Source organism: Piliocolobus tephrosceles, chromosome 15 (genome assembly GCF_002776525.5).
Source record: "Piliocolobus tephrosceles isolate RC106 chromosome 15, ASM277652v3, whole genome shotgun sequence".
Classification (NCBI taxonomy): domain Eukaryota; kingdom Metazoa; phylum Chordata; class Mammalia; order Primates; family Cercopithecidae; genus Piliocolobus; species Piliocolobus tephrosceles.
This window is the reverse complement of record NC_045448.1, coordinates 61,204,175-61,226,817: the sequence shown is the minus strand read 5'-3', so window position 1 is coordinate 61,226,817 and position 22,643 is coordinate 61,204,175. Positions and strand designations below refer to the sequence as shown.

At 40.1% G+C, this 22,643-nt stretch overlaps 1 protein-coding gene across 2 annotated transcripts in view; it reads right to left on the bottom strand.

Moving 5' to 3' along the window:
- Positions 1 to 22,643, bottom strand: part of PAPOLG (poly(A) polymerase gamma) — a 42,151-nt gene that overhangs the window by 2,567 nt on the left and 16,941 nt on the right. Inside the window, exons 8-22 of one of the 2 annotated variants that reach the window (XM_023228303.1) lie at positions 20,161 to 20,250; positions 15,704 to 15,842; positions 14,698 to 14,770; positions 13,462 to 13,582; positions 12,693 to 12,777; positions 12,252 to 12,305; positions 8,397 to 8,516; positions 7,842 to 7,951; positions 3,954 to 4,075; positions 3,539 to 3,699; positions 2,107 to 2,195; positions 1,632 to 1,852; positions 1,049 to 1,114; positions 804 to 860; positions 483 to 529 (exon numbers count right to left, since the gene is read on the bottom strand). In XM_023228303.1, coding sequence (XP_023084071.1) covers positions 483 to 529; positions 804 to 860; positions 1,049 to 1,114; positions 1,632 to 1,852; positions 2,107 to 2,195; positions 3,539 to 3,699; positions 3,954 to 4,075; positions 7,842 to 7,951; positions 8,397 to 8,516; positions 12,252 to 12,305; positions 12,693 to 12,777; positions 13,462 to 13,582; positions 14,698 to 14,770; positions 15,704 to 15,842; positions 20,161 to 20,250 — 1,555 coding nt within the window. The remainder of the gene's footprint in view (positions 1 to 482; positions 530 to 803; positions 861 to 1,048; positions 1,115 to 1,631; positions 1,853 to 2,106; positions 2,196 to 3,538; positions 3,700 to 3,953; positions 4,076 to 7,841; positions 7,952 to 8,396; positions 8,517 to 12,251; positions 12,306 to 12,692; positions 12,778 to 13,461; positions 13,583 to 14,697; positions 14,771 to 15,703; positions 15,843 to 20,160; positions 20,251 to 22,643) is intronic. The other variant, XM_023228304.1, reaches the window with a different exon arrangement.

The window sequence follows — 22,643 nt, the reverse complement described above, 5'->3', positions numbered from 1 at the left end:
TTCATATTTTTTGTAATGTAATCTTATGTTAAAGGCTCAAATTCTACAAATAATAGCCTGTGAGTATACTATTTTGCTTTAGAATAGTTAATACATCCTGGAGAACCTGGCAGGGTAACAGCTGATGATGAGAAGCACTTTACTATTTAATGGCGGGGGTGGGGGTGGTAAGAGGGGGGTGAAAATAAGCCATTCTGTTCACTACAAACTCTCAGAGAAGGGCTTTCTCTAGTTACACAAGGCTGGTTTTTGAGTACTTGCTTTTTAGCATACCACACTTAATACTACATACTATTAGTTATAAAAGTAATTCTTCAAATAATCAACATTTAAATTACAATTCAGGGGCATTTAGCTCATGTTTTAAAGGTACTTACTATATATACCACTACATTTGGTTCCTCTAAAATATTAACACATATGGTTCCTAATTATCAAACCTATGTTTTGACGGTAAGCAATAGTACACAACAGAGATATACCTCCAGGTGCCTGGTAAGAAATTAATGTGCTGAGCATCCAACTGCTTCTTTAAAGATAAAAAACAAATGGTGAATATAATCCAAATAGATAATAAAGTTGTCTTAAACTACTGCCTCTTTTTTAGACTTTTGAGGTACCTACATTCACAACTATATACTTTGCTATATCCAACCCCAACTATATATACTGCTAGTCCTTGAGGACAGGGACAAAATCTTACTTTTTCCCAGTGCTAGGCTCTTGATAAGCCTTTTGTACTTGTAGATTACCTATGAGTTTTTACCTATGTACTGTACCTATGAACAAGACTATTTTGTTACCTTTTTGCGTGATGTATCAATAGTTGGAATAGGCATAGATTCTCCTCCAATGGCATCCTAAAAACAGAAGAATCAACACAAGTGAAAACTAACTTTCCTATATGCAAACACTTATTTCTACTTAAAATAAAACCTAACTAAAATCTGACAGTAGATCTAATCTGACCTACTTTCTAACATGGCACTTTTCCTGATACATGGCGCTTTACAGTAAATATTCTGAAGCACACTATTAATATATTTACCACTGATTTTCTTTTTCTTTCTTCAGCAGCGCGGGGGTCCTTAAATGTTGATTCAAGTCGAATAAACTAAAATATAAACATTGAAATAAATTGCTATTATGTACCTACAAAAAACCATACAAATCTATATAAACTGGAAGACTAATTATTGGTTACGCTATTATAAAAATTACTATAAATATGGGTTGGTAAGAGAAGATAATTTAAATTAGATTGAATTCAACTGCCATCGTTAATTTCTACAGTTTGGGTGATCTTTTTGGTTAAATCAATTCAGATTCTAACAAATACAGTTTTACTACCACCTACTGGAAGCAGGGCATATCAACACACAAGAAATGAGATTTTGTTATCAGTAATGACTTCTGTAAGTCAAGGAGAAACTCAGACCAATCATTCAAATTTTCAGACACATTAGTAATTTCAATTTAGGATGAGCAATTAATATTGTTCCTTTAATATTTGGGTAAATATTCTTTTCGGTCAACTGCTAACAGAACACCAAAGCTATGGAAAATTGTTTCTTTAGTATTAACTATAAAAAAAGTCAACTACTGAATGACCACGAAAGTTATAACTTTACCTTTTCTATGTCTTTCAACCTCTTAGGAGTCCCATCTATGGATGGGGAATGGGCTCTCTTGGGTGTAACAGTCTTAGTTATATTTGACATTCCATTCAGATGCGGTTGTCCCTGGGCAGGGTTATGAGGTGTTGTGATTCTAGGAATGACATTTCGTCCTACTACGGTAGGAATGGTACACACAGCGGGGGGTGATACAGCTTTTACTGTAGAGTCAACTTCTGAAAAGGAAAAAAGGATTTTCATAATTAAACATTTATGTAATTTTTTTTTTCTTGAGACAGGATCTCTCATTCCCATCACCCAGGCTGCAATGCAGTGGCTTGATCACGGCTCACTGCAGCCTCGACTTACCAGGCTCAGGTGATCCTCCCATCTTAGCCTCCCAAGTAGCTAGGACTACAGGCGTGTGCCGCCATGCCTGGCTAAATTTTTGTAAATAGAATTATTAATATATACAAGTTTAGATACCTACTTGCACCAATGACCGGAATGGAAAGTCCTTGGGCTGGTGGTACACTCAGTGGCTTCTCCACAATTACAGCAGCAGGCTCAGCACTATTCCTAATGAAAGTGTTAAATTATCATCAATAAATGATTTAAATATTACTTTTTTCCTCCTTTTTTGGGGAACGGCCTCACTCTACTGCCCAAGTTGGAGTGCAGTGGCACAATCACAGCTCAGTAGAGCCTCAACCTCCTGGACTCCAGTAACTCTGCCACCTCAGCCTCCCAGGTAGCTAGCAATATAGGTGTGTGCCATCATGTCTGGCTAATTTTTAAAATTTTCATTTTTGTGGAGACAGGATCTCACTATGTTGCCCAGGCTGGTCTTGAACTCCTGAGGCTCAAGCAATCCTCCTGCCTCAACCTCCCAAAGTGCTGAAATTACAGATGTGACCCACCATGCCTGGCCCCATTAGTTATTTAAAACACTCTTTTCTGCAACATTTACCACTGCCGTCTTTTTTTTTTTTTTTTAGACATGGTATTGTTCTGTCACCTAGGCTAGAGTGCAGTGAGTGGCATGAACACAAGGCTCATTGCAGCCTCAACCTTCCGGGCTCAAGCAATTCTCCCACCTTGGCCTCCCAAGTAGCTGGGACTACAGGTGTGTACTACCACACCGAGCTAATTTTTGTTTGTTTTTGTTTTGTTTAGGATGGAGTCTCGCTCTTGTTGCCTAGGCTGGAGTGCAATGGCACGATCTCGGCTCACTGCAACCTCCACCTCTTGGGTTCAAGCGATTCTCCTGCCTCGGCCTCCCAAGTAGCTGGGATTACAGGCACACGCCACCACACCCTGCTAACTTTTGTATTTTTAGTAGAGATGTGGCTCTGCCATGTTGGCCAGGCTGGTCTCGAACTCCTGACCTTAGGTGATCTGCCCGCCTCAGTCTCCCAAAGTGCTGGGATTACAGGCATGAGCCACTGTGCCTGGCCAATCAATTTTTGTATTTTTTTGTATAGACAGGGTTTCACCATGTTGTCCAGGCTGGTCTTGGAACTCCTGGGCTCCAGCAATCCGCCTGCCCTGACCTCTCAAAGTGCTAGGATTACAGGCCTGAGCCACCATGCCTGGCCACAACTGTTGGCTCAGGCCTGTACTTTAACATTTCATTGAAATAAAAGGGGGGAAAAAAGCAGAGGAGCCAGTAAGAAGAGAAAAATTTAAGCAAAACATGTGTACGTTTCTGTGTACCTATCTAGTCCCATATGCTCATAAGCCTACACCATCTCCCACAGGATTACTGCGAGTTATTTCTAAACAAGAAATTGACCAGCAGCCTGTAAAATAAAATCTTTTAACAATTTAAAAAGGCAGTAGCAGAGGTATAGAAAAGTTCACATTACCCTCAAATAAACTGAACAGAAAACCAAAAGGACACATTTGAAATACAGACAGACCTTTCTGTTTCTCCTACAGACGGGCTATCAGACTTGGAAGCTGGAGAATTAAAAGGTGTTCCATTATCAGTGTCTCTGGAACTATCCAGACAACTGCTATCCAGAGATGATCTTTTGGATTGAAGTCCGCCCGAGTTTCGACTGACATCAGAGAAACTTTGCTGAAAGAAGGGAATGATTTTAGGATTTCAAAATGCAAATGAGAATATAAAGACTGGTTTCAATTCTGACAGTCACTTAAGCAAATTATCTCTTGTGATTAATGAAAATGAGATTTTAGTCCTAGATTGAACTGCCTATATCTTCCTTATTTTTCTCTATAGGTTTGGGAGCTGTTAAGAATGCAAATTTGGTCCCAGATCATTTGTCTGAGTAAAGCCATACTGGAGGGTTAAGATTACAAACTCAAACTCACCTTTTTCTTCTTTTGAAGAATTTCTGCAGGAAGGTAGTGATGAAGTTGTTTTTTCTTTACATGAGTTGCTTCAATTTTCATTCCCTCCTTTAGCATATTTATATTGTTTGCCTGTCTGTATACTGCAACAATGTTAATATGTTAAATGGGAAACTTCTTTCTGAACCAAGAGTTCTGCCTAATTTTTCTGAAATGCATATATATACCTTTACTATCTCCCTGCTATCACCACCAGCCACCCACCCACAACCCTCTCACAAAACAAGTATTTTTAATACATTTCCATCACATCACAATCCTATTCATGAATCCACTCGTTTTTTTTTTTTTTTGAGATGGAGTTTTGCTCTTGTTGCCCGAGCTGGAGTGCAATGGCGCAATCTCGGCTCACCACAAACTCTGCCTCCTGGGTTCAAGCGATTCTCCTGCCTCAGCCTCCCGAGTAGCTGGGATTACAGGCATGCACCACCACGCCCAGCTAACTTTTTGGATTTTTCGTAGAGACAGGGTTTCTCCATGTTGGTCAGGCTGGTCTAGAACTCCCGACTTCAGGTGATCTGCCCACCTCGGCCTCCAAAAGTGCTGGGATTATAGGCGTGAGCCACTGTACCTAGCCGTGAATCCATTAGTTTTTTCATGTCTACCTTCTAAGACTTTCTCATAATCAACCTTATTAACAGAATAAGTATATTTAAAAAAAGGTATTTTCCAGATTTTATTTTCTGGTATTTTCCCAAAAGGCAATCTCTCCTTATAATTACTTGCCCAAGTCTAAGCTACTTCTTTTTTTTATTTTTTGACACAGAGTCTCACTCTGTCACCCAGGCTTGAGTGTAGTGGCACAATCTTAACTCACTGCATCCTCTGCCTCCTGGGTTCAAGTTATTCTCCTGCCTCAGCCTCCCCAGTAGCTAGGACTAGAGGTGCATGGCACCACACCCAGCTACTTTTTGGAATTTTTGTAGAGACAGGGTTTCACTGTGTTGGCCAGGCTGGTCTCAAACTCCTGACCTCAAGTGATCCACCCGCTTTGGCCTCCCAAAGTGCTGGGATTACAGGTGTAAGCCACCGCACCTGGCCTTCTAAGCTAATTCTTAGGCCAAATATCCAAGATGCAATTCAAGCTGTCCTCCTCCTCCATGAGAATTTACTACTGCAGCTACCACACCAACCATAGAATGACAGACTTCAGGAACCATCTTACAAATACATCCTTATTGTACAGTTGAGAAAAGGAGGCTAAACAGCCTTGAAAGCCTTGCCAGGATCAGAATCCACACAGCCCTAGATTCTCATTCTAGTGCTTTTCACACCTTATAAGAAAATGGGTTTTATTAACAAGTTTCTTAAAATGTTTTAATTGTAAATATACCCAATGAGAAAACAGGTTTTATTAACTACCACACAAATTTCTTAATATGTTTTAATTGTAAATATACTCAATGAGACACTGAAGACAGGGATGGGAGGCTTGTTTTTCATAGCAAGTACTATGAGATGTGGTAAATCTCTTGGGGCCTCAGGTTTCTTCATCTGAAAAATAATATCTTATAAATTTATAATAAACTATGTCCCAATCTTCTTTTTAAAAAATTTAAGCCCAAATTAAAATGGAAAAATTTATGGCAAATGTTTTTATTCCAGATTGCTTATAAAAGAGTTACCAAGTATGCTTGTTCAAGTTGTAGATTCTCTGGCTCCCTCCCCAGAGTGTGATTTAGTGGTTCTAAGGTGAAACATAGGAATCTGCATTTTCTTTTTTCTGAGACGGAGTCTCGCTCTTGTTGCCCAGGCTGGAGTGCAATGGTGAGACCTCAGCTGACTGCAACCTCTGCTTCCCAGGTTCAAGTGATTCTCCTGCCTTAGCCTCTGGAATAGCTGGGATTACAGGCGCCCACCACCACACTCGGCTTATTTTTGTATATTTGGTAGAGATGGGGTTTCACCATGTTAGCCAGGCTGGTCTCAAACTCCTGACCTCAGGTGATCCTCCTGCCTTGGCCTCCCACAGTGCTGGGATTACAGGCGTGAGCCACCACGCCCAGCCAGGAATCTCCATTTTCATGATAAATATGAGGGCTCTTTCAAAAGAATTCAGAAAACCCAGATGAGCCAAACCAATACTTTTAATAGTATGAATGTATTCCAGATTCTTCAAGATAAATAACCCCAAATTTATAACAGATACATTAAGATATTCCAGAGTTGTGACTAGAGGGCTGGATGTGAAAGACATACTTTTCACTGATCCTGAAATATATTCAGCAATTCTGTACTTACTGATATTTATATCATATCAAAAACATAAAAGTCTGGCCAGGTGCAGTGGCTGACATCTGTAATCCCAGCACTTGAAGAGGCCAAGATGGGCAAATTGTTGAGCCCAGGAGTTCAAGACCAGCCTGGGCAACATGGCGAAATCCTGCCTCTTTTTAAAACAAACAAAAAACCCATAAAAATCAAGTTTTTATTTTTTGAGACGGGGTCTCACTTTGTCACCCAGGCTGGAGAGCAATGGCGCAATCTCAGCTCACTGCAGCCTTGACCTTCTGGGTTCAAGCGATTCTCCCACCTCAGCCTCCCAGATAGCTGGGACCACAGGCACAATACCTGACAAACTTTTTTTTGTATCTTTTGTAGAGATGGGGTTTCACCATGTTGCCCAGGTTGGTCTCGAACTCTTGAGTTCAAGAGATTCACCAATCCCAGTCTCTCAAAGTATTAGAATTACAGGGCTTGTGAGCCACCGCGCCTGGCAAAAATCAAGTCATCTTTATTACTGTGATCACAAACCCTGGTTGTACATACAAAAAGCTTTCCTTTCTTTGTGTTTTAAAACAGATAACATTCAGCCAGGCGAGGTAGCTCACGCCTGTAATCCCAGCACTTTTGGGAGGCTGAGGCAGGTGGATCAGTTGAGGTCAGGTATTCGAGACCAGCCTGGCCAACATGATGAAACTCTGTCTCTACTAAAAATACAAAATTAGCCAGGCCTGGTGGCACGTACCCATAAGTCCAGCTACTTGGGAGGCTGGGGCATGAGAATCACTTGAACCCCAGAGGCGGAGGTTGCAGTGAGCTGAGATCACACCACTGCAGTCCGGCCTGGGTGACAGAGTGAGAGACTCTGTCTCAAAAAATAAAGACTTGATTTTTATGGGTTGATTTTTATTTTATTTCATAAAATAAAATAAAATAAAACAGATAACATTCACATGCTACAAAACTCAAAGCACTGAAGAGTATTCAGTGATGTCTCCTTATCCTGCACCCTGACCTAGAAGCAACCAGTCTTGCCATTGTTTTTAAACTAAGTATCCTTCCAGAGATATTCTATGTATTTGTAAGCAAATGTGTATTTATCTTTTCTTTTTATGAAAATAGCACAGTGTACACAGTGTTCTGTAATTTTACCCCCCACTTAATATACCTTGGAAATTGCTTCATAATGCTTTTTTTTTCTTTGTTTGGAGACAGTCTCACTCTGTGGGCCAGGCTGGAGTGCAGTGGGTCGACCTCAGCTCACTGCAACCTCCTCCTCCCAGGTTCATACAATTTTCCTGCCTCAGCCTTCCAAGCAGCTGGCAACCACCACCACACCCCACTAACTCTGTATTTTTAGTAGAGACAGGGTTTCACCATATTAGCCAGGCTGGTCTCGAACTCCTGACCTCAGGTAATCTGCCCACCTCCGCCTCCCAAAGTGCTGGGATTACAGGCGTGAGCCCCGCACCCGGCTCCTTTCCTGTTTTAACAGCAATATGGATATGCCTTGTTCACTTAACCAATTGTGGAACTTTAATAAGTACAGCCAGCCAGATCGTAGGCAGATGACACTGAGTAATAGCCAGGTTTGAGAATCACAGCTCTATGATGATGAAGTCTTACCTGTATCAGTAAATGACTGTATATCATATGTCAAGTCTATGTTGACACTTTCTGCATTTTCTACTCTCCGAAAAATTATCCCAAGGAACCACATTGATACGTAATTGTTGCTATAAAGTAAAATTTAAGAATTTCCATTAATTATTATTATTATTTTACAATTTTACAGATGCTATTTCATAATTAAAACTTGGTCTCTATGTCTCTATCTCACAAATACAGATTTCAGTGGTCTGGCCAGATTCTTAAAAGTGACATCCAGAACTGGTAAGTTATCCCCTGTTGTTCTAAGAAGGATTAAGTGGCTATGAAAATGACTTACTAAATATATTCTTAAAGATGCTCCAAATATTGTGATGGTGTTTTCCTGGGGTTTGTGGGCTACCAAAGTAGTTGCGTACTTATTTTTAATGCCTAGACACTCAAACTCAAATATATAATGTGTCATACTCCCATCAATGCCTGTTAAACAAAAATCTCATAATTACTCTGAAATGATGCATATGCCAAATAACATTATTTAAGAAATATAGTATTAAAAAACAATTAACTTACTCTTTATGATGTTCCTTATTCCCTGGGAATGACTGGGGATTCACATGGGCAAGAGTAATAAATTCATTCCGTTCCAAGTTTCCAACAAGTACACGGATTTTAGATTCTACTAATCCAACCCTAAAATAAACAACACAATTTATCTTACATCCACTTTAAATTTGAAAGTTACACTCAAGTAAACCAAACAGTGTATTAACTATGAAGCTTTACATGTTCATTAAAAAATTTCAGGCTGGGTGCTGTGGCTCACATCTGTAATCCCAGCACTTTGGGAGGCAAGAGCAGGTGGATCACCTGAGGTCAGGAGTTCAAGACCAGTTTTGGCCAACATGGCAAAACCCCGTCTCTACTAAAAATACAAAAAAATTAGCTGGGCCGTGGTGGTGGGTGCCTGTGATCCCAGCTACTTGGGAGGTTGAGGCAGGAGAATCACTTGAACCTGGGAGGTGGAGGTTGCAGTGAGCTGAGATCGCGCCATTACACTCCAGCTGGGGCAACAGAGCAAGACTCCATCTCCAAAAAAAAAAAAAAAAAAAAAAAATTCAGGCCAGGTGCAGTGGCTCATGCTTGTAATCCCAGCACTTTGGAAGGCTGAGGTAGGTGGATCACCTGAGGTCAGGAGTTCAAGACCAGCCTGGCCAACATGGTAAAACCCTGTGTTTACTAAAACTACAAAAAAAAAAAAAAAAAAAATAGCTGAGTATGGTGGCGCACACCTACATTCCCAGCTACTCCGGAGGCTGAGGCAGGAGAATTGCTTGAAGCTGGGAGGTGGAGGTTGCAGTGAGCTAAGATCACCCCACTGCACTCCAGCCTGGGTTCCATCTCTAAATAAATAAATAAATAAATAAAATAAAAATTTCAGCTTAATATATTAGGAACCCCATTTTAAATGCCATTGTAAATACAATTTATTTTATGTCAACTTTAAATATGAAAGATACACTCAAGTAAACCAAACAGCGTATTAGCTATGAATCTTTACATGTTCATTTAAAAATTTCAGCCCAATATACTAGCAACCCCATTTAAAATGCCATTGTAGTAAATGACAAGTTAGTAGATTTCTGTGTGTTCTTTTTTTTAAAATAGAATAACTAATCTATTTAATGCATTCCTGAATCTAAAATACCTTGCTTTAGTTAAGACTATAAAACAGTCATGGCTTAGGGCATGAACAAAAACTACTGGTTAATCTAGTCCTGAATCTTTTTCTACCTTCAAATCTTATGTCTCAAACCTAAGGCTGGGCTAGGCCCATGCTTGTTAATCCCAGCACTTTGGGAAGCTGAGGCAGGAGGATCACATGAAGCCAGGAGTTCGAGATCACCTGGGGCAACAAAGTGAGACTCCATCCATATAAGATTAAAAAAAAAAAAAAAAATCAGCCAGGCATGGTGGCATGGGCCTGCAGGCCCCAGCTACTTGGGGAGCTGAGGCAGGAGGCATTGCTTGAACCCAGGACTTTGAGGCTGCAGTATGATCACGCCACTATACTCCAGACTGGGTGACACTAAGACTCATCTCTAAAAAATAAATAAATAAATCCTAAGGCTAAGATAAGTTTAAACAATGAAACTAATATTGGCACATAATATGTGAAACAATCAGCTAGACTTTGCATTTAAAAAAGAATTCACAGGCTGGGTGCGGTGGCCAATGCCTGCAATCCCAGCACTTTGGGAGGCCGAGGCGGGTGGATCACGAGGTCAGGAGATCGAGACCATCCTGGCTAACACGGTGAAACCCTGTCTCTACTAGAAATACAAAAAATTAGCTGGGCAAGGTGGCGGGCACCTGTAGTCCCAGCTACTCGGGAGGCTGAGGCAGGAGAATAGCATGAACCCGGGAGGCGGAGCTTGCAGTGAGCTGAGATCGCGCCACTGCACTCCAGTCTGGGCGACAGAGCAAGACTCCATCTCAAAGGGAAAAAAAAAAAAAGAATTCACTAAATTTGTATCAGATACTATCAAAATACAGTAAGTTTCATCAGATTTCTGCAATTTCATTTCTATCTCACTTAAGAAATGTGACCAATGGCAACTTACTTATTAATGACTTATGAATTAGAATAATTAGAAGAACATTTTAAGTTTTTTAAAAACATCAGCAAGAGCTTATACATTATAATTGTGTGTGCTTTAAGAGTAAATCTACAAAAATCTGTGTTATTCCAGTGTCATCTAAACGACAGGTTGGCAAACTTTTTCTGTAAAGGGCTAAATAGTAAATTTTAGGGTTTCTGGGCCATACAGTCTTTGTTACACCTATTCGACTTTGCTGTCAAGCACAGAAGGAACCATAGATAATATGTAAATGAAGAAACATGGCTGTGTTCCAATAAAACTTTATAAACATAGGTGGCAGACTGAATTTGGCCTAGACCCTATTTTCTGACTCCTGATCTATACAAACAAAATACTGTTTCAGTGTCAGGATTATTTTCAGAGTCCCTTTAATTATCAATGAAATAAGGATTAAGCTCTTGAAGCAAAAATAAAACAGTATTGCTGTTTTGCTTTTCCAGAAGTCAGACCCAAGGAAAGTACAACCATCTCTGGTGGTCTAATAGCTTCCGTCTGATAGAGCCAAGGATGTGAATATACGGGAGATAGAAGGGATAAATTTAGATGCACTAGAAAGAACACACTACTTCTTGACCACAAATATCTCCTACCTGTTGACAGAAGCTTAATCTGAAAGATTTAAGCCATTATCTCCTAAATTAAAATGATATACAAGATGTCTTTTCTATTGAGTTTTGTTGGAGGTAAACATGATGGCAAAAATGAAAAACTTAGGCCGGGTGTGGTGGCTCACGCCTGTAATCCCAGCATTTTAGGAGGCTGAGGTGGGTGGATCATGAGGTCAGCAGTTCAAGACCAGCCTGCCCAAGATGGTGAAACCCCATCTCTACTAAAAATAGCCAGGCATGGTGGTGGGTGCTTGTAATCCCAGCTACTCTGGAGGCTGAGGCAGAGCATTGCTTGAACCCAGGAGGTAGAGGCTGCAGTGAGCCGAGATCACGCCACTGCATTCCACCGAGTGACACAGCGAGACTCTGTCTCAAAAAAAAAAGAAAAAAAAGAAAAGAAAAAAGAAAAACATAGATGGTGCTATCAGAATCATCCAAACTAGCTCAAAATTTTGCCTAAATCTGACTCTGGGACGCAACAAGAAGCAAAATCTATACATGTATCTTTTGCTCATGTCCCTCCTGATTCTGAAACATTAATTTGATGGCATATTTTAAACACTGAAGCTCCATGGTCATGCACAACAATCACCAGTAAGATATAATAATTTTACAGATCACTTGAGGTCAGGAGTTCGAGACCAGCCTGGCCAACACGGTGAAACCCCATCTCTACTAAAAATACAAAATTAGGCACAGGGCATGGTAGTGCACACCTGCAGTCCCAGCTACTCAGGAGGCTAAAGCAGGAGAATCACTTGAACCCAGGAGGCGGAGGTTGCAGTGAGCCGAGATTATGCCACTACACTCCAGTCTGGGTGACAGAGGGAGACTCCTTCTCAAAAAAAAAAAAAAAGAAAAAAAGAAAAAAAAGGCCGGGAGAGGTGGCTCAGGCCTATAATCCCAGCACTTTGGGAGGTTGAGGTGGGCAGATCACCCGAGGTCAGGAGCTTGAGACCAGCCTGACTAACATGGCGAAACTGAGATCGCGACTCTGCACTCCAGCCTAGACAACAGAGACTCTGTCTCAGAAAAAAAAAAATATATATAATAATTTTGAAAATCAAGCAAGAAAGTACTTTATAAATGGTAAAGCACCATATAAATAAGTTACTATCACCACACAGTAGGTAGAAAACTTGAAATAGAAGTCTTACCACTCTAGATGGTTTTCTTCTGTTGATGCGCTGGCAGTCAATACTATATAATGTCTGAAGAATTTTCAGCAACAATCAGAAAAAAAAGCCAGAAAAATTGTTACGGCCTGCTTTTTAATCATCTCCTTTTCTCCCTCCCTCTCATTGAAAAAATGAGCTAATAAAGGCACACAGTTTATGAAAATTAAATATGCTCTAATTTTCACAAAATTAATTCTAGGTCCTACAAGTAAAAAACAGTTCACTTTAAAAAGTCACTAACACTGGATTAGATACTACTAGAATAAAGAAACACTCTTATCTCTTAGGATTTTTGTTCATCTATTCTCTCTTGCTTAAGAAATAAAAGAGCTGCCACCTACCAGATATTAACTATGTTTAACATTCTTCTTTAAAAAAAAAAAAAAATCACATACATATAAAATACAAAATTTCACATACCTATACTTTTGAAAGAAATTTGGTGGCTCAAGTAGTTTGGACCAATCTGATTTTCCTTGGAGAATTTCATCTGTGACTGCAAGACCTAAATTAAAAAAAAAAAAAAAAAAAAAAGAAGGATTTTGAAAAGGGACCAGCTCTTAAATCACTCTACTACTGCAAAATCTCAAACTCCACCACACCAAATTATTATTATTTTTTTTCTTTTTTTGAGACAGAGTCTCACTCTGTCACCCAGGCTGGAGTGTGGTGGCTCTATCTTGGCTCACTGCAACCTCTACCACCTGGGTTCAAGCGATTCTCCTGCCTCAGCCTCCTAAGTAACTGGAATTACAGGTGCCCACCACCACGTCCGGCTAATTTTCTTATTTTTAGTAGAGACAGGGTTTCACCATGTTGGCTAGGCTGGTCTTAAACTCCTGACCTCGGGTGTTCTGCTCGCCTTGGCCTCCCAAAGTGCTGGGATTATAGGCATGAGCCACCACGCCCGGCCCACCAAATTCTTGAGTAACAAAATATAAGCATATATTCTGTTGTTTCTTAGAACACAAAAAATTAGGTTCAACCAGACTGGGCTGGCTCCATTTTCGGCCTTAATATTATCATATACTTTTGAAAACTCATTACTAAAAAACAAAATAACCATACTTGAAAGAGTTTTTAGAAAAAATAGGTATAACTCTGTCAATCCATAGCTGTAACAGAGAATAAAAACTGTCAACCAAAAACTTGTGGGAATATGTAAAGGGCAACAGGGCCACATGTTTACCTTGTTTAAATTCTTCTACCATTACTGTTCGAGTTGATGTGGACACATTATACGTAGAATTCTGTTGTGGGTAGGCAGGGGTGATTATGGGCATGAGATGATACCTATCTGATGGATTTACCTGTGAAATTAGAAGCAGAATAACTGATCTATTCTCCTATTTCAGCTGTCCTCATTTCATTTCCCCAAAAGTCTGAAGAATATGAAATATAAATTAAATACTACATTTCCTCAAGTTTAAGAAGTACATTTTCCCTCCCCAACTACATTTATTTTTGAAGTTGGATATGTCTCATAGTCAAAGTCACAGGAAATACTGCAGAAGTATATTTTTCCTCAGAAAAGCTGTTAAATTGATGTGCATCTTATAAACAACGATCTCTTATAATCAAGGAAATACAGTATTATAACTACAAAAAGCATTATCTGGTTTCATGATTCTCAATCCTTTTTCACCACCCACTCAATGGATGACTTCCCCTTGGTTACCTAGAGGAATGAGCACTCACTCTAAAAGCAATTAAAATGCAAGATATGTGAGAATTATGCTATCTTGGAACAATGAATCTGCTTTAAAATGTATCTCAAAGTAAATCTTTTATTATACTTTAGTACTTTATTATTAGTAACCAATTACTTTTTTTTCTGAGACGAAGTCTCAACTCACCCAGGCTGGAGTGCAGTGGCACAGTCTCGGCTCACTGCAACCTCTGCCTCTGGGGTTCAGGCGATTCTCATGCCTCAGCCTCCAGAGTAGCTGGGACTACAGGTGTGCACCACCACGCCCAGCTAATATTTTGTATTTTCAGTAGAGAGGGGGTTTCACCATGTTGGCCAGGCTGGTCTCGAACTCCTGACCTCAGGTGAACCACCCGCCTGGGCCTCCCAAAGTGCTGAGATTACAGGCGTGAATCATTGCGCCCAGCCAAGTAACCAATTATTTTTGAGACAGTTTTTGCACAATGGATTATGACACTGCCCTTGAGACACCCACTTATCTTACATGGATGATTTTTAATGACATAACATTTGGATCAGCATCAGTGATCCAAATCATCTGCACAAAAAAAACAAAAAAACAAAACAAAACAAAAACCACAGCAGAAGGAGCAAGAGGACAACAGTCATACAGAAGGAAGAACAGAGACAAGAGGAACTATCTTTAACTAGACTGTAATTTAGAGAAATGTCCTTTTCCTTAAAAGGTTTACAGAAACTCCATAATAAATCACATACCCGAGGATCCCAGACAGGCAAATTCAAATTGCTTTCTTCTGGTTGCTTCAGCAGCACAGGATTTGGCCATTCCCTGACATGAATAAGGCAAATTAACTTACACATGATCTCACTTCAGGTACTACATGGAACCTTTTAATTATTAGATTGTTCTAACCTTCTAGAGCGAATGTTCTGGGTATTTGGTATTAAGGGGGAAAAAAAGGCCGAGTGTGGTGTCTCACACCTGTAATCCCAGCACTGTGGGAAGCTGAGGCAGGCAGATCACTTGAGCTCAGGAGTTCGAGACCACCCTGGGCATCATGGAGAAACCCTGTCTCTACTAAAAATACAAAAATTAGCCATGCCTACCGGCGCACGCTTATAGTCCCAGCTTCTCACCAGGCTGAGGTGGGAGGATCACTTGAGCCCAGGAGGCGGAGGCTGCAATGAGCTGAGATGCAAGCACTCTAGCCTGGGCAACAGAGTGAGACCCTGTCTCAATTAAAAAAAAAAATAAAGAAGAAGAAATGGGCTAAGGAATAAGGTAAGAAGGTATACAAAGGAAAGGCTGCTCATTTTAATGCAGTGTTCTCTGAAAGGGCAAACATTACTTTCCATTAACTGTAACTAATTTGCACCTGAATCTTTCACTTCCTTCTCATTTGCTTTCACGGATTTAATTCTGATAATTCAGTAACAGCAACGGCTAACATTTACTGAAAATACTAATAAATCAATGTGATTATCATCTCTGTTTTACAAATGAGGAAAGCTTAAACAACCTCTACATAACTAGTAATTTGCAAAGCCAAACTTATTTTAACTGCTCTCCCTAGTTAAAGGCCCACATTTATAAATCCCTGAAGAAGGTGACAAGTGCCTCAAATTTGATGTTTTATACTTTTACCTTTACAAAGGACTGTAAAACAACAGAAAAGGTCTATGTATAGTTCTTATATGTCCAAACAAACTTACATATAGGTAGAAGTTAGTAAACAGTCAAAGTACACATATAAATACTTACCACTTGGAAAAAACTAAAAAGAACTTATGAACTAAAGTAGATGCTGCTGCATTTGGATACAATTGGCAAGTTCTTGCAACTAGCATTGCCCAGGAGACACCACCAAGGAATCCTAGCATGTTGGAATAAATACCACGTCCTAGAAAATCAACATATTTGTTAATTATTATTAGGACCTACTATCTGTGACATTCTTTTTACTTTTTCTGCTCTTTACAAGGTGAATGAATATCCATGACATTCAACAAGGTAACTGTATTCATAAGACAGTTGGTTGGAAATTTTCCCCTATAAACAAAACATTAAAACTGATAAGCAGATCTTCACATAAGGCCTATAGTCTACTTAGTAAACCATAAGTTGCTAATCTTACCCTCCTTACTTTCCCTTCTAATATAGACACCTCAGTTCTTTGCCTCAGTTCCAACTGCTCAACTGGGCTCCACTGATATTACATTGAAATTCCCCATTTTTCAGTATTTAGGATTGAGAGAAAAATGAAAGGAAGGAGACATCTGAAGAGACAATGGGGAAGAATGAATATTTAATTAATAATCACATTCATGGGTATTTTTAAATCAAGTGTAAAACCGGAGACTTCAGTATTTCACAGAATTTGGATACCTCTCCATAAAGTAGAATACACCACTGATATTACTCATTTCTATGATTTTTTTTTCTTAAGAGATGGGCTCTCACTCTGTCACCCAGACTGGAGTGAACTGGCACAATCATAACACACTGTAGCCTCAAACTCCCAGGCTCAATTGATCCTCCACCTCTGCCTCTTGAGCAGCTATGACTACAGGGGTGCACCACCATGACTGTCATGACCGATTCTAATATAGCTATCTGTATTACGTCCCGCCAAGTGAGCAAAAGAAGAAAACCTACAAAATACTGATTTCAGACATGGTAAACATGAAAAATATGCATCTAATTGACAAAATATGGCATTTAATCTTTAAGGAAGAGCAAATTGTTCATGTTATCCCGTCAGTGCATTTTATTTTAACTATACTAGACACTTGAGCCCAAGGACAAATTCTACTTGCTTAATATCTTGTTAGACCTAAACTGTCCAATATGGTAGCCACAAGCCATGTGTTGCTTTTTAGCTTGTAACAGCTTTATTGAGATGTAATTCACATACCACAAGATTCGTCGATTTAAAGTACACAATTCAATGGTTTTTAGTATACTGAGAGTTGTGCAATCATCAACATGATCAATTCTAGAATGTTTTCAGCACCCCAAAAAGAAACTTTTAACTGTCATACTCAGCCAGGCACTGTGGCTCACACCTGTAATTCCATTACTTTGGGAGGCCAAGGCAGGAGGACTGGTTGAGCTCAGGAGCTTGAGACCAGCCTAGGTAACATAGCAATACCTCGTCTCTGCTTAAAAAAAAAAAAATTAGCCGGGCGTGGTGGCTCACACCTGTAATCCCAGCACTCTGGGAGGCCGAGGCAGGCAGATCACGAGGTCAGGAGATCGAGACCATCCTGGCTAACACAGTGAAACCCCGTCTCTACTAAAAATACAAAAAATTAGCCGGGCATGGGGGTGGGCACCTGTAGTCCTAGCTACTCGGGAGGCTGAGGCAGGAGAACGGCGTGAACTCGGGAGGTGGAGCTTGCCAAGATTGTGCCACTGCACTCCAGCCTGGGCAACAGAGCAGGACTCTGTCTCAAAAAAAACAAAAACAAAAACAAACAAACAAATTCGCCAGGCATGGTGGCATATGCCTGTAGTCCCAGCTACTCAGGAGGCTAGAGTGGAAGTATTGCTTGGGCCCAGAAGGTCGAGGCTGTGGTGAGCTATGATTACACCACTGCATTCTGGCCTGGGAGACGGAGCAAGTCCCTGTCTAAAAAAATAAAATGAAATAAAACAAATACAAAGGCATACCTTGTTTTATTGTGTTTTGCTTTATTACACTTCACAGATACTGAGTTTTTTACAAATTGAAGGGTTGCGGCAACCCTGAGTTGAGCAAATCTATAAGCAACATTTTTCCAACAGCATAAGCTCTCACTTCATGTCTCTGTGTCACATTTTAGTAATTCTCACAGTATTTCAAACTTTTTCATTATTATTATATCTGTTATGGGGACTTGTGATTAGTGATTGCTGATGTTACTATTGTAATTGTTTTGGGGCACCATAGACTGAGCCCATATAAGACGGTGAACTTAGTTGGTTAATGTGTATGTTCTGAATGCTCCACCAACTGGTCATTACCCATCTCTCTCCCTCTCCTCAGGTCTCCCTATTCCTTGAGACACAACAATACTTAAATTAGGCCAATTAAGAACCCTTAACGGCCTCTAAGTGTTCAAGTAAGAGTCACATGTCTCTCACTTTAAATCAAAAGCTAGAAAAGATTAAGCTTAGTGAAAAACGCATTTTGAAAGCTATGATAGTCTGAAACCTATGCTCCTTGTGCCAATCAGTTAGCCAAGTTGTGAATGCCAAGGAAAAGTTACTGACAGAAATTACAAGTGCTACTCTCCAGTGAATACAGGAATGACAAAGTAAAACTGCCTTATTGCTGATACAAAACATTTTTTTGTTGTTGAGACAGAGTCTTGCACTGTCGCCCAGGCTGGAGTGCAGTGGCGCGATCTCAGCTCACCACAACCTCCACCTCCCGGGTTCAAGTGATTCTCCTGCCTCAGCTTCCTGAGTAGCTGGGATTACAGGCGCACGCCACCACACCGGGCTAAATTTTGTATTTTTAGTAGAGATGGGGTTTCACTATGTTAGTCAGGCTGATCTCAAACTCCTGACCTCATGATCCGCTCGCTTTGGCCTCCCAAAGTGCTGGGATTACAGGTGTGAGCCACCCCACCTGGCTGCTGATAGAAAATTTTAATAGTCTGGATGAAAGATCAAACAAGACACAAAGTTTCCTTAGGCCAAAGTCTAATCCAGAGCAAAGTCCTAACTTCTCTTCAATTGTATGAAGGCTGAGAGAGGTGAGGAAGGTGCAGAAGAAAAGTCTGAAGCTAGTAAAGATTGGTTTATAAGGTTTAAGGAAAGAAGCCATCTCCACAACATAAAAGTGCAACAAGTGCTGATGCAGAAGCTGCGGGAAGTCATCCAGAAGATCTAGCTAAAATCATTGACGAAGGTGGCTACACTAAACAACAAATTATCAATGTAGATTAAACAGCCTTATACTGGAAGAAGATGCCATCTAGGACTTTCACAGCTAGAGAGGAGAAGCTTGGTTTCAAAGCTTCAAAGGGTAGGTGATTCTCGTTAGATGACAGCACAGCTTTTTACATCATGGTTTAATGAGTATTTTAAAGCCCATTGGTGAGATCTACTGCTCAGAAAAAAAAAGATTCCTTTCTAAGTAGGACTGCTCTTTGACAATGCACCTAGTCACGCAAGAGCTCTAGCGGACATATACTAGGAGATTGAAGTTATTTTCATGTCTGCTAATACAGCATCTATTCTGTAGCCCAAGGATCAAGGAGTTATCTTCTTGTTTTACCACTTAAGAAACACATTTTGGAGCTGGGCTTGATGGTTCACGCCTGTAATCCCAGCACTTTGGGAGGCCGAGGCCAGTGGATCACAAGGTCAGGAGTTCGAGCCTAGCCTGACAAACATGGTGAAATCCCGCCTCTACTAAAAATACAAAAAATTACCAAGGTACGGTGGTGCATGCCTGTAGTCCCAGCTACTCGGGAAGCTGAGGCAGAAGAATCACTTGAACCCAGGAGGCGGAGGTTGCTGTGAGCTGAGATTGCACCACTGCACTTCAGCCTGGGCCACAGAGAGACCCCCCCTCTCAAAAAAAAAAAAAAAAAAAAAAGACTACAGTTACAGTATAGTGTAAATGTAACTTTTATATGCACTGGGAAACAAAACAAAAAAATTGTAATTTGCTTTACTGCAGTTGTCTGGAACCAAAAATAATAATACAGAATGTGCTATGCCAGCTCAGTGGTAAGCAAAGGGATTTTTATGAACCTAAATATATGAACTATATATATATATATAAAAAAACTAGTAATAGTTCCAGGCTTTATTAGAAAAGTGTTATAAGGTAAAAACAAGTGAAAGTCATCACTGTGGGCTCTTCACTTAATGAACACCTACTACAGTAAAAACCAGACTCTGCGGGTGGGAATACAAAGATATGTAAGATGGTGCTACCCACGGAGGGTGTCAGTCTTCAACTTCTGAATTATTCTGACTGCCTGACTGAACCTAAGACGAAAAGTCAGGGGCTTTTAGTTTTTACCCAAGGTAGGAAGAGGTACACTACTTATCAAAACACCATAACCATTGTACCTGAAAAACAAATAGCTACTCCAGAGTTTATTGGCCCTCAACCTCCAACAATATCATTAGATTCAAAGTTTCTATATGTGCTTCTATCACTGGCAAGAGAAAATTAGAATTTTATAATGCAAACATAGAAGACTAGGGATACTTACGCTTTGCCCATAATTTGACAGCTCTTAGGGTGAGTCTAAAAGTTTCTTTATTTGGCACTAAATGCAAAATTTCATCAGTAACTCTACACCCTGAAAAAGACAAAGCATTCATTTTTCAACATGCAGCAAATACTCAGTTAATTCAAATGCCCTCCTAACTTCCAGACTCTCGAATACTAAAAATATGAAAGATAATAAAACATCAGGGTTTATTTTATGTATATGAAATTTAGCACTTAGGAGAAATCAGTTTGTTTTAGGATAATTAAAAAAGACATGGGTAATGCAATCCAAAATGTGATATGTCTGAGTATTTTTTAGTTTTCTTCCATATTTGTTAATCAAACACCTCCCAATTACAACACTGTAATTACTTCAATGTAAACCTTTTCCACAAATACTGTAATTTACTGTTACAATCTGGAAATACACCAAAGTCCAATAGTGATTCGGTTAAACAAAAGAGACTATAAAACAGTGGTTCTCAATCCCAGCCCTTTGGGAGGCCGAGGTGGGTGGATCACCTGAGGTCAGGAGCTCAACACCAGTCTGGCCAAAATGGTGAAACCCTGTCTCTACTAAACATACAAAAATTAGCTGGGTGTGGTGGTGGGCATCTATAATCCCAGCTACTCAAAGGGCTGAGGCAGGAGAATCGCTTGAACCCAGGAGGGGGAGGTTGTAGTGAGCCGAGATCGCGCCACTGCACTCCAGCCTTGGCAACAGAGTGAGACTCTGTCTCAAAAAAAAAAAAAAAGACATTGGTTCTCAAAGTATGGTCTGTTTTTATAATACTACTAAGGCTTTCTTTGCTTTTTTCACCATGTTAATATTTGCATTGATGGTGCAAAAGAAACGGTGGATAAAACTGCAGGTACCTTTGCCGTCAATCAAGATGGGGCAACAAACTGTACTAGCAGAAAAAAATATCTTCACCACCAAACATTTGCAGTTAAAAATAAAGGTGGGGAAAGAACACGTGAGACTGTGTGAGTTGTAAGCTGAACCACCTGCTTTTTTCAAGGAACACCAGTTTTACCTGAAAAAGTAATTGGCAGATGAACTATAGTTATTCAGTGAGGTATTTCTTTAAAAATGAACAAAAGGAACCCCTCCGTTCAAGTAAAATGACAAAATTTGTTGCCAACAATAAAATTTAACCTTTCAAGTCAAACCTGAATTTTAGACAACTTTTATCTGTTACTATGAACTTGACACCTTTCCATACTTTTCCGTTGAGACTGGTGGTGATATTAATGAATGCTGGTTTTTTTTTTTCACATTTTACAGTGAAATGTGTATTAACATTGGGAAGATCCAAGTAACTTTGTGACCCAATATTTTCCAAATGACCAAGGCATGATAGTACAGAATCATGCATGAATAAAGGGACCACTCAAAGAACAAGACAGATCAGTGGATTGTTATGTAACAGAATACAAAAAGTCTGATATGATTTTAGACTCCATACTCTAACCTTTAAGAAACTATCATTTTTATTCAGCAACAAAACAGAATATGGATGAACCTCACAAACATGCCAAATGAAAGAACTCTTACGCAAAAGATCACATAGGATTCTTTTTATATGAAATGTCTTTAAGAGGCAAATCCACAAAGAAAGCAAGCAAGCAGATTAGTGGTTGCCTGGGACTGGGGATTGGAAAGGGAAATGACTGCAAATGTGTATAAAGCATCTTTTGAGAGTGATAAAATATTCTAACATTGGATTGTAGTGTACTAAAGACCAGTGAAGGCCAGGTAAGGTGGTTCACACCTGTAATCCCAGCACTTTGGGAAGCCAAGGTGGGCGGATCACCTGGTATCAAGAGTTGGAGGCCAGTGTGACCAACATGGAGAAACCCCATCTCTACTAAAAATACAAAAAAATCAGCCAGGCGTGGTGGCACATGCCTGTAATCTCAGCTACTCAGGAGGCTGAGGCAGGAGAATCGCTTGAACCCAGGAGGCGCAGGTTACAGTGAGCTGAGATCACACCATCGCACTTCAGCCTGGGCAACAGTGTGAGACTCCATCTCAAAAAAGAAAAAAAAAAAGAAAGAAAGAAAGAAAAGAAAAAGACCAGTGAGGTGCACACCTGAAAAGGATAAATTTAATGGTATGTAATTATACCTCAATAAAACTGTTAAAAAGAAAAAAAGTCCCTGGTCAAGTTTAAGAAGAACATCTGGCCGGGTGCGGTGGCTCACGCCTGTAATCCCAGCACTTTGGGAGGCTGAGGCAGGTGGATCACAAGGTCAGGAGATCGAGACCATCCTGGCTAAGACGGTGAAACCCCGTCTCTGCTAAAAAATACAAAAAATTAGCCGGGCGCGTTGGCAGGCGCCTGTAGTCCCAGCTACTCGGGAGGCTGAGACAGGAGAATGGTGTGAACCCGGAAGGCAGAGCTTGCAGTGAGCCGAGATCGCGCCACTGCACTCCAGCCTGGGTGATGAGCAAGACTCCATCTCAAAAAAAAAAAA